The 12,959-nt window shown below is 36.1% G+C and overlaps 1 protein-coding gene across 1 annotated transcript; it reads left to right on the forward strand.

Moving 5' to 3' along the window:
* Window positions 1-2,899: 2,899 nt before the first annotated feature.
* On the forward strand, window positions 2,900-12,938 carry LOC100377493 (uncharacterized). The gene is made up of 5 exons (XM_006822926.3): window positions 2,900-3,027; window positions 5,210-5,365; window positions 5,785-6,019; window positions 7,191-7,322; window positions 12,672-12,938. Exons 1-5 carry the CDS (start codon window positions 2,959-2,961, stop codon window positions 12,725-12,727), a joined length of 648 nt encoding a protein of 215 aa, XP_006822989.1. The 5' UTR covers window positions 2,900-2,958; the 3' UTR covers window positions 12,728-12,938.
* Window positions 12,939-12,959: the final 21 nt, after the last annotated feature.

The raw sequence follows: 12,959 nt of genomic DNA on the forward strand, positions 1-12,959 counted from the left end.
TAAGCTTACCGGTGAATCTGTTAAGTTTTCTATTGGAAGACACATATACCATACGACCAGGTGGGCTGACTGAAGGGGTTTCAGCCTTCTACAATCTCTGCTCTGATATCAATCTCTATCTCATTGTCTGCTTCTCTAGTGTTGGCCAATGCTGCTTCAGTATCCTCTTCTTTTCTAGCTACTGTTGCTTTTAGAACAGCCATAGTCATTCTTGTTCAGTGACAATTGCATTTCATTCAGTGTCAGACAGTGGAACCTGAAAGGTACACTAAGGCGGCAATATATATCAAAACAGTAGACAGATACAACCTAAAGTAGCATACAAAAATATACAAGGCTACAAATGTATACAACTAGAGCTACAAAAATGCCTAATACCACCACTAAAAAATATTAATTATTGCATAAATGTCTACAGAAATTCATCCAGATAAGCATCCAGGAACAGTCAGGGTTTCAATGGAGAGCGTTGATGAGGTAATCCTGCCGACTACGCCATGTGTAACGCTGGGATATATGACACTTAGACAATGATGTAGAGTTCAATCATGATACACATATCCGGGTTCTATTATTTCCTAATTCAGTGTGTATATGACAAAGATTTACTACAGAAACCTGCATACAGAAGTATAGAAAACACTTTAAAAATAAATAATATCAGTTGGCCCTACAATGATGACATCATTCGTGGGATACAAAATACATTTCTATGAATAACTGAAACATTTCGAGTTAACAGTCAAATACACTCAAGCAACCCAAACAATTCACGATTTATAGCCTCTAAATATCAGATCTTAACACCTGTTTACTAATAAAGTAGTAGTGTATGAATCTCAGTGAATTGCAAACTTAAGTGCAGATAGGTACGACATTTACACATAATCAGTGCATAAAATAAAATGAGTAGAGAGACTTCTTTACAATTTGCAAAATGTCATGAAAATATCACGCACAGGATCACTATGACAAGGTGTCACTTCATGAGCAATCAACTCAATTTTTGTAAGCAATAAAGCACAAAATACTGAACTTTGTTTGAAATTTGTGATCATAAATGCAGTCGTCTGCTCAATACGCGAAATACAAAAATGTCTACAAAAGTTTAAACATCTTCAAAAATACTTACAAAATGGCAAATAAACTCAATATACACAAGAATCAAATCTTACCAGATACAAATTCAATAAGAACAAGGCAAAAATAAAGATAACAATCAGATTACAGTGGATGGAATCTTGCATAAAAGTTGGTAAAATCATAAGTAAACAAATATGGCGAAACACGAATGAAGGGTTTTTTTTGCTTATTGTAGGCTGGTACGACTCCAGCTGTTCTGGAAGTAATTGTAGTTGTTCACTTGAAAGTTCCACTGAAGCAGATGAAAGGAATGGATGGAAGAAAACTTTTAAGTGTATTGTATGGATGTTGCCAAAACCTTTCCTAAATTGCTTTGATCTAGCAGAAAGAAGAGAATGCAGTAATTTTGAGACTGATTTTTACAAAAAAACGCAGCTCAAAAAATTCACTTCATGGGCAGACATGAAAGAGGGCATATTTCAACAATATCCCCCCCCCCCAGTAGTAAGTATTCTTTAAAAGTATAACACAATCAAAATTCATTTAAACAAAATAAAAATAAAAAAAACATGAAAATTTCAAAGATGGCACATGAATACCAATACTTCTGCAAATTGTCAAGGTTTTACTGTATGAAAGTTACATTAAGAGCACCAAACATTATAATCATCAGATAAAGAATAACAAAATTATACTAACCACAAATCAAGGGTGTGACACTCATTGATGACTATTGCAGAGATGTCTATTTGGAATTGTTCACTATCCAGAAGGTTTCTACCCCTTGCAGTATTCAGTTGTGCTTCTCAAGTTGATGTCATACTTCCCATCAGCTATATCCGACATACTAACTTCAGTTGTTAATTTATAATTATATATTGCATTGCTATCTAAATAACTATCATCGTTGCTGTCATCCACTGCATCAGCACTAACATTACACTCTATATCAAGCTCACATGCCGTTATTGGTGTAGATTTTAATCTCTACAATTGATCCATTTGGATCAGATTTAAAGAACAATATTCTTGCCTGAACAGTTGCTACCAAATTTGCTCTTTAAAATTGCTGGTAATACCTAAACAGCAGAATAAAGACAACTTTGCTGTGTTTCCTTATATATCAATACACAATTACCGTAAACATCAAGTTCCATAATGTTTTGACAGTGCACTATGTAAAATAAATAATTTGGCAACTATTTATATATTATGTAATAATACTTTGCGATTGTGTAATAGGACATATTAAAGTAAATTAATAAAGTATCAAATAATATGTGAATAAACAATTAATTAATATAGTTTTGCACTATTTAAAGTCATACATAAAGTATGTAATTAATAGTATTTCTCACAGTCAGAAATAATCACATAAAATATATAAATAAATAATAAATTAATTACAACTATTAAAGTACATAAATAAATGCGCAAATAAACTATTATGACATGAAAAGTTATGTAATGCCAACGTCGTATAACAGTTATAGGTATACAGGTGTGCAGGTATACCGGGGAGCTCAGTGTTCTGGTATTTACACGGTATGACTTCCTTGGTAGATATCCTTGGTAGATATTTTACCATATCCTGTTGGTAAAATGGCTATTAAGTCATTTATATTTATATATAAGATGCTCCAAACATTGCCTTTGTTTGTCTCTAAGTTGTAGCTCCTGCAACAACTCCGAAACTATAATATCTACTGTTTTTGAAATGTTCATTACTGAAAAAATAGAGGCAGAGGTTTGCTTGGAGCGAGCGCCCTCTGTGTGGATGACCTATGGGACCTATGCTGAGCTGGGACTGTGACGTCACAGCTATAACGAACCATGCAGTAGTCGGAGCTGTCCGATGGTTAGGCAGGGAGTGTAATGTTTATATCATATCACCGACATGTTACCAGGATTCCAAGCATTATGAAGAAATTAGCATATTTGTGTGTGAGTATATTCGTCCGTGATTCTGTTTGTTGTATAACTTTGAAAACCACTATACCAACAAATACTTTATAAGGCCATCGTAGGTGATATAGTTTATGTCAATCTGTGGATTATACACATATTTTTGACTGTTATTTGCTATATGTTATGTTTCTAAAGTTATTGTGAATGTATAATAACTCCCTACATGGATGGTTATAGTAAAAAATGTCCCCCCTCGGGTTAGTTTTTGATAACTCCTCCCAGGAAATATACGACGGTGTTTCAGCACCCCGATAAACATTTTTTTTCGCCAATACCCCTTAGATGATCATTCCCCCAAATGTACCCCACATAATTAACAATCCAAAATGTACCCTTCAGAAGCCCATAGTAAAATCATCACCCTGTGGAATTCATTTACGCAGACTTCTCGGATTTGTACCATCCACATGGGAGTGTGGTGTGGATACAAACTGGAATGTTGCATAACTTTCTATATGCCGTGTCAGGCCACTTGACTGCTAGCACAGGCAGACACTTCAAGCAGACAATAGAAGCTAGCAGACACTCTAGCAGCTACATTATATCAAGCATAGCAATTCTTTAAATTAATGATTATCATATTCCTTTTTATCAAGGTTTTACCACATCATATTAATGAAAATGCATAATATTCATTTTATCAGAGCAATTATAACAAATGTATTCACTCCCCCAAAATGTGAATTTTTATGTGCGTGTATTTATGCATTTTTATCAGAGGAATTCTAACAAATGTATTCACTCCCCTCGAACGTGAAATTTTATGTGCGTTTATTTATACATTTTTCCTAATATTTTTATTGTAATTTATTGTGTCCTAAGGTAGAAGCCTAGTCATAAGTTTTGACAAAATTGGTCATAAATCGCATGACAATGTTATTAGTTTATTTTGTACAACTGAAGTTAATGTCCCATGGTACAATTAAATAGCATTATTTTGTCTGTTATAGTTAAGCTTTTCGAGAAACATGTGAAATATTTCTTGAAAATTGCTAGTTTTAGAATAATTCCATAGAACACAATGTTAAAGAAAAATTGCATTTTTGAAATTTTTTAAATAATTCAGAACAAAAATCAGGACTCCATCATCATCAACAATATATGATTTTTTCAGCCTACTTCACCAGGCTAGATTGTGAGATATTGCATAATATCTCTGCCATAGAAACATGTGGTAAAAGTCTTATAATAGTGTCAAAATTTCAACCATCAATTTCTTGAAAAAAAGGCAGGTGACCCCCAACTTTCAATATCCTTATATTGCCTTGGAGTACATTATATTGCAAAAAGAACAAATTTTGGGTATTTTAATTTATGAGTAGGCTTCTACCATAATTATTAAATGTCACCTATCACAAATTGTAGAATAAACACAAAAACTTTCAACAAAATCTAAGGAAAAGTGTATATATTCATGCACATAGAAATTCACTTTCAGGGGAGTGAATACATTCACTAGTATTGCTCTGTTATATTATGCATTTACATTGATATATTGAAGTCAAACCATAATTATTTGATGAAAAAGGATACGATAAACATTGATTCAAAGAATTGTTATTGCCTGATAGGCTTAAATACTAGCTTCCACTGTCTGCTGTTGTTGTCTGCTTACTTCAGCTGAGAGCCACTTGACTAGAGCAATGAGACAAGAACAGACAGTGTAAGTCAGTCAGTACATACATGTTCCATACATGATATTAGTACACACTCAATTATTTTATTCTAAAACTGTTGATTTGGTCAGAGAATGTCTGTTAACCACCAGACTTTATCATCAATTTTTTTCTGCACTTTTTACTTATATTCTTCAATATTTCTAGAAATGAACCCTAATTTTGGAGCCAACAGCCAAAATTTGAGTCAAGTTTTCACTTCAAAATTTTGGCTATTTTTGTCTTAATCTTCTGAAGGAAAGTACTAGAAATTAGTGATTTAGTCAGAGTGTGTACTAATGAATAAAGGTCAACTTTAACAATCATGATTTAATATTATCTGAAAGTAGTCAAAAGTATAAGGCATTGTTGAAAATGACATGGAAGAAAATGCAACATCAATATATGGATATAAACTGCATTATAATCAAGCTTGCTTCCAAATGCCCACGCATATCCTTACCTATGTGTAGATAGGTTTATAAATAATATTATACTTTCAGACGATTAGTTTGTTCCTTTGGTCTGCGTCTGAAGCAATATTACAGGATGTTCTAGACAAGTTCAAAGATGATGGCTATGAGCCAATTACTAACGGATTAGGCTGTACCTATATTTATATGGCAAATTCATTGCAGTTCAAGAAACCTGCATATAACGTAAGTACACAATTCTGAATTGTTATTATTTGCCATCACGTATTGAACAATACTGGATAATTATGAATGACTGGAATATATCAATCACATTTTTTTGACAATTGGAGGCAAGCCAATTGTTTAGGACCATGAAAAATGAAACAAAATGATCATGGTAAAATCCCCTGCTTGATAAGTTCATTTTTGAATTCAAACCGCCGTCTCATGTGATATAATTTTAAATTCACGAGTATATTGATTGCCTCTCAACACATTATTGATTCAACCAAACGGATAACAATGTCTTTTTATGAACTGAAATCTAGTGTAGGTCTAGTGTAGTGAAAGGCATAACTTGTCATATTGATTGTGCAGGTTTATATTATTAGGCAAAAGTAACTTCTAGTATCCAGCTAGTATTTTGTTTATATTTTATACAGTTTACAGATAATACAAAATTACAGGAGTTACAGAGTCAGTGTGAAAGTCTGGATAACAGTCACTGGAATGGTACACTTTGTGTCTGTAACCACGGTTGGTATAAGAATATATTGACTGCCCAATGTGATAAATGCGTACCATGTTGTGATAGTGATGTACAAACCGTTATTGCATGTGTTAACCAAAAGCTTGTGAAAGATGTGTGTAGTAAAGTAAAACCGTGTGATCATGAGGGTAAGTCAAACCACTGGTATTATTAGTCCCCGTTCGGACGAAGTCCGAAACGGGATCTTATATAATTCGGTCTCCGTCCGTTCATGCGTCTGTCCGGAGTCATATCTCAGAATCCCTTGGACCGATTTCGTTCATTCTTTGCATGTGCCTAGTGCTTTATGTAGGACATATGCACAAGCAGTGGTTTAGCGATTTGATTCAAAATAGCCGACTGGCAGCCATTTTGTTTTTTTGAAAATGTTGTATTTTGGACATGCTTTGTCAGTTGTCATTCAGACTTGGTACATAGATTATACATGTTAGGATACATGTCCATGACGATTTATTTTGCAATTGGATCAAAGATGGTCGACTGGCAGGCATCTTGTTTTTTGTTTTTTATGCGGTATCTTGAAGGTGCTCTGTCAGTTTTCATTCTAATTTGGCACATACGTATACTTTATACATGTTAGGATGCATGTCCATGACAATTTGTTTCAAAATCTGGTCAAGGATGGCCGATTGACAGCCATCTGACTTTTTGGCCTTACTACTATATTTCCACAATTTATGTACCATTTTCATTCGTATTTGGCACATACATCATACATATCAGTGTGTTTCATAATCAGATTAAAGATGGCCGAATAACGGCTGTTTTTATTTTTAGCCATATTACTACTACACGGAACACATGTTTTGATGTAAATATACAATCTGTTGTATACGCCACTACAACCCCTCCGCTTTAATATAACGAGCACAAGGAGAACTTTCAAAAATTTAACGGGGACTGTGTCATTTTCAATAACTTGTTCAATTTTGTGTTATAGTCATACTAATGTTTTGCTACACACTTACAATCACGTTTAATAAAAAAATGATGTATGGTAAGCAGACTGGTAACCATTAATACACATTAGCTAATTTACATACTACATTTGTAATTAACTGTTTCACAATGTTTTGTTTGTATCGTAACATTTTGCTCGAATTGATTAAATGTACAAATCAAAAATCTAATAATATTTTGCAATTTATTTGTACATACCGGTAATAATTAGCTTGTTTTCATTCTGTGGTATCCTGTCAGAGGTATGCGACTCTTGGCATGTACAAGAACAACTTTCTTCTTTTCATTGTTACACCCCAGAAAATTTAAATGTGGTTCTTTTGTTTTGTGTGATTTTAGGACCCACACCTAGAAGACAATTTTGGGATTGGAAAACTAAGCAACCATATCTTGTTATAGGCGGAGGAGTTCTTGTATTGACTGTGATAGCAATAGGTGGATGGAAACGACATAAAATCAAAAGAGCACTATGTATGTATTAAAATCGTTGCACTATATATATTAACTGCATAAAATATAGTTTGTGACTGTTTATGCCTTATACGATTTGATCACACAGTTTGAACTATCGGCATCTATAACATACCTGCCACATGCTAATACTTACAATATCAATATGCACCAGTACAAAAGTACTGTTCTCCATGTGCATATTTTTGTTTAATGTTCAGTGACTTTTTGCATGTTTATGATGTTGCTAGCCAATTACCACTAAATTGTAGTATTTAGATGTTATTTAAGTATGAGTTTTTATAGATAAATTCTGTCTACCTGATTTTTTCCCTCGGGGATCGCCGGAAACTGGCACCATCTAGTGGTCATCATGGCTGGAAACAACTGAATCAATCGAGAATCAATATGCTATTTCCCCAAATGAGTAAACAACTCATCCATGTGTCTTGTAACCTAGGCCGGTTTCTACAAACTTGCAGTAGTTGTGTGCTTCATCGCATTAGTGATAGAAACCTTAAAAAGAGAATCCTTAATAGTACTTGTACTTAAAATTTTGTGTTCGACATATTTGAGCTATTGTTGTAGGATGTACATATTACTAACAGATCTAAAAACCACACTCACCTAATAACGGAACTAGAAACCACTCCCACCTAATAACGGAACTAGAAACCACTCTCACCTAATAACGGAACTAGAAACCACTCCCACCTAATAACGGAACTAGAAACCACTCTCACCTAATAACGGAACTAGAAACCACTCTCACTTAATAACGGAACTAGAAACCACTCTCACCTAATAACGGAACTAGAAACCACTCTCACCTAATAACGTAACTAGAAACCACACTCACCTTATGACGGAACTAGAAACCACACTCACCTTATGACGGAACTAGAAACCACACTCACCTAATGACGGAACTAGAAACCACTCTCACCTAATAACGGAACTAGAAACCACTCCCACTTAATAACAGAACTAGAAACCACACTCACCTTATGACGGGACTAGAAACCACACTCACCTTATGACGGAACTAGAAACCACACTCACCTAATAACGGAACTAGAAACCACTCTCACCTAATAACGGAACTAGAAACCACACTCACCTAATAACGGAACTAAAAACCACACTCACCTAATAACGGAACTAAAAACCACACTCACCTAATAACGGAACTAAAAACCACACTCACCTAATAACGGAACTAAAAACCACACTCACCTTATGACGGAACTAGAAACCACTCTCACCTAATAACGGAACTAGAAACCACACTCACCTAATAACGGAACTAAAAACCACACTCACCTTATGACAGAACTAGAAACCACACTCACCTTATGACGGAACTAGAAACCACTCCCACTTAATAATGGAACTAGAAACCACACTCACCTAATAACGGAACTAGAAACCACTCTCACCTAATAACGGAACTAGAAACCACACTCACCTAATAACGGAACTAGAAACCACACTCACCTAATAACGGAACTAAAAACCACACTCACCTTATGACGGAACTAGAAACCACTCCCACTTAATAATGGAACTAGAAATCACACTCACTTAATAACGGAACTAAAAACCCCACTCACCTTATGACAGAACTAGAAACCACTCCCACTTAATAACGGAACTAGAAACCACTCTCACCTAATAACGGAACTAGAAACCACTCTCACCTAATAACGGAACTAGAAACCACTCTCACCTAATAACGGAACTAGAAACCACTCTCACCTAATAACGGAACTAGAAACCACTCTCACCTAATAACGGAACTAGAAACCACACTCACCTTATAACGGAACTAGAAACCACTCTCACCTAATAACGGAACTAGAAACCACTCTCACCTAATAACGGAACTAGAAACCACACTCACCTTATAACGGAACTAAAAACCACTCCCACTTAATAACGGAACTAGAAACCACACTCACCTAATAACGGAACTAGAAACCACTCTCACCTAATAACGAAACTAGAAACCACTCCCACCTAATAACGGAACTAAAAACCACACTCACCTTATGACAGAACTAGAAACTACACTCACCTAATAACGGAACTAAAAACCACACTCACCTTATGACAGAACTAGAAACCACTCTCACCTAATAACGGAACTAGAAACCACTCTCACCTAATAACGGAACTAAAAACCACACTCACCTTATGATAGAACTAGAAACCACTCCCACTTAATAACGGAACTAGAAACCACTCTCACCTAATAACGGAACTAAAAACCACACTCACCTTATGACAGAACTAGAAACCACTCTCACCTAATAACGGAACTAGAAACCACTCTCACCTAATAACGGAACTAAAAACCACACTCACCTTATGACAGAACTAGAAACCACTTCCACTTAATAACGGAACTAGAAACCACACTCACCTAATAACGGAACTAAAAACCACACTCACCTTATGACAGAACTAGAAACCACTCTCACCTAATAACGGAACTAGAAATCACTCTCACCTAATAACGGAACTAAAAACCACACTCACCTTATGACAGAACTAGAAACCACTCCCACTTAATAACGGAACTAGAAACCACTCTCACCTAATAACGGAACTAGAAACCACTCTCGCCTAATAACGGAACTAGAAACCACACTCACCTTATGACTGAACTAGAAACCACTCCCACTTAATAACGGAACTAGAAACCACACTCACCTAATAACGGAACTAGAAACCACTCTCACCTAATAACGGAACTAGAAACCACTCTCACCTAATAACGGAACTAGAAACCACTCTCACCTAATAACGGAACTAGAAACCACTCTCACCTAATAACGGAACCAGAAACCACACTCACCTAATAACGGAACTAAAAACCACACTCACCTTATGACAGAACTAGAAACCACTCTCACCTAATAACGGAACTAGAAATCACTCTCACCTAATAACGGAACTAAAAACCACACTCACCTTATGACAGAACTAGAAACCACTCCCACTTAATAACGGAACTAGAAACCACTCTCACCTAATAACGGAACTAGAAACCACTCTCGCCTAATAACGGAACTAGAAACCACACTCACCTTATGACGGAACTAGAAACTACTTCCACTTAATAACGGAACTAGAAACCACACTCACCTAATAACGGAACTAAAAACCACACTCACCTTATGACAGAACTAGAAACCACTCTCACCTAATAACGGAACTAGAAATCACTCTCACCTAATAACGGAACTAAAAACCACACTCACCTTATGACAGAACTAGAAACCACTCCCACTTAATAACGGAACTAGAAACCACTCTCACCTAATAACGGAACTAGAAACCACTCTCGCCTAATAACGGAACTAGAAACCACACTCACCTTATGACTGAACTAGAAACCACTCCCACTTAATAACGGAACTAGAAACCACACTCACCTAATAACGGAACTAGAAACCACTCTCACCTAATAACGGAACTAGAAACCACTCTCACCTAATAACGGAACTAGAAACCACTCTCACCTAATAACGGAACTAGAAACCACTCTCACCTAATAACGGAACTAGAAACCACACTCACCTAATAACGGAACTAAAAACCACACTCACCTTATGACAGAACTAGAAACCACACTCACCTAATAACGGAACTAGAAACCACTCTCACCTAATAACGGAACTAGAAACCACTCTCACCTAATAACGGAACTAGAAACCACTCTCACTTAATAACGGAACTAGAAACCACTCCCACTTAATAACGGAACTAGAAACCACTCTCACCTAATAACGGAACTAGAAACCACTCTCGCCTAATAACGGAACTAGAAACCACACTCACCTTATGACAGAACTAGAAACCACTCCCACTTAATAACGGAACTAGAAACCACTCTCACCTAATAACGGAACTAGAAACCACTCTCGCCTAATAACGGAACTAGAAACCACACTCACCTTATGACGGAACTAGAAACCACTCCCACTTAATAACGGAACTAGAAACCACACTCACCTAATAACGGAACTAGAAACCACACTCACCTAATAACGGAACTAGAAACCACTCTCACCTAATAACGGAACTAGAAACCACTTTCACTTAATAACGGAACTAGAAACCACTCTCACCTAATAACGGAACTAGAAACCACTCTCACCTAATAACGGAACTAGAAACCACTCTCACCTAATAACGTAACTAGAAACCACACTCACCTAATAACGGAACTAGAAACCACACTCACCTTATGACAGAACTAGAAACCACTCCCACCTAATAACGGAACTAGAAACCACACTCACCTAATAACGGAACTAGAAACCACACTCACCTAATAACGGAACTAGAAACCACACTCACCTAATAACGGAACTAAAAACCACTCTCACCTAATAACGGAACTAGAAACCACACTCACCTTATGACGGAACTAGAAACCACTCTCACTTAGTAACGGAACTAGAAACCACTCTCACCTAATAACGGAACTAGAAACCACACTCACCTAATAACGGAACTAGAAACCACTCTCACCTTATGACGTAACTAGAAACCACACTCACCTTATGACGGAACTAGAAACCACACTCACCTTATGACAGAACTAGAAACCACTCTCACCTTATGACGTAACTAGAAACCACACTCACCTTATGACGGAACTAGAAACCACTCTCACCTTATGACGTAACTAGAAACCACACTCACCTTATGACGGAACTAGAAACCACACTCACCTTATGACGGAACTAGAAACCACACTCACCTTATGACGGAACTAGAAACCACACTCACCTTATGACGGAACTAGAAACCACACTCACCTTATGACGGAACTAGAAACCACACTCACCTTATGACGGAACTAGAAACCACACTCACCTTATGACGGAACTAGAAACCACACTCACCTTATGACGGAACTAGAAACCACACTCACCTTATGACGGAACTAGAAATCACTCTCACCTAATGACGTAACTAGAAACCACACTCACCTTATGACGGAACTAGAAACCACTCCCACTAAAACTAAAACCATATTGCCATTTGAGTGTCCTACAGTTAGTAAACGCATTGTATAATGGAAACAAAGCTTACGTGTCCGTTTGTGGAGCAGTTTTTTTTCGTATCTGCATCAAATTGTGGTCTATTTGATGTCAAAATAACTTGTTTGTTTAACATTAAATAGTACCATATTGTATTATAAAGATGCAGTTTTAAAGTGTTTAAACATGCTTGAATATTCCACAAATTTAAATTGGATGTAAATATTTGATTTAAATTATTATAATCACAAATAATTTTAAAATGTCATTGATGAACGTCATTCTAGTGTTTAATTAAGATTGCTTTTTTTAGGTTGTACCAAATATGGTGTGGAAGTTGTTGATGGTGATGATAACCTGCTACCATAATCCATACAGTTCTACAGGGTAACCATTTCACCGCCATCAAGTACATCTCTATTGGTTTCATGTCCAAGTTTGGATAAATCTGTAAATAATGACATTTCTTGTAACGCTCTAAGTAGATGAAATGGTGGCATGATGGATGATATCTGTATATAAGGGTGTATCTGTTTATGTATATGTTGTTCTGTTATCATAATATACCGGGTGCAATCTATTATATTTAGTTTTTGGTAAT

Source organism: Saccoglossus kowalevskii, chromosome 16 (genome assembly GCF_978046115.1).
Source record: "Saccoglossus kowalevskii chromosome 16, keSacKowa6.1, whole genome shotgun sequence".
Classification (NCBI taxonomy): Eukaryota; Metazoa; Hemichordata; class Enteropneusta; family Harrimaniidae; genus Saccoglossus; species Saccoglossus kowalevskii.

Bases quoted from the DNA above. Each gene is read 5' to 3' on its own strand.
- LOC100377493 (XM_006822926.3), top strand. From the start codon at position 2,959: ATGTTTATATCATATCACCGACATGTTACCAGGATTCCAAGCATTATG. The intron at 3,028-5,209 runs GTGAGTATATTC...TTATACTTTCAG, and splicing joins AGAAATTAGCATATTTGTGT to ACGATTAGTTTGTTCCTTTG. The intron at 5,366-5,784 runs GTAAGTACACAA...TATTTTATACAG, and splicing joins TCAAGAAACCTGCATATAAC to TTTACAGATAATACAAAATT.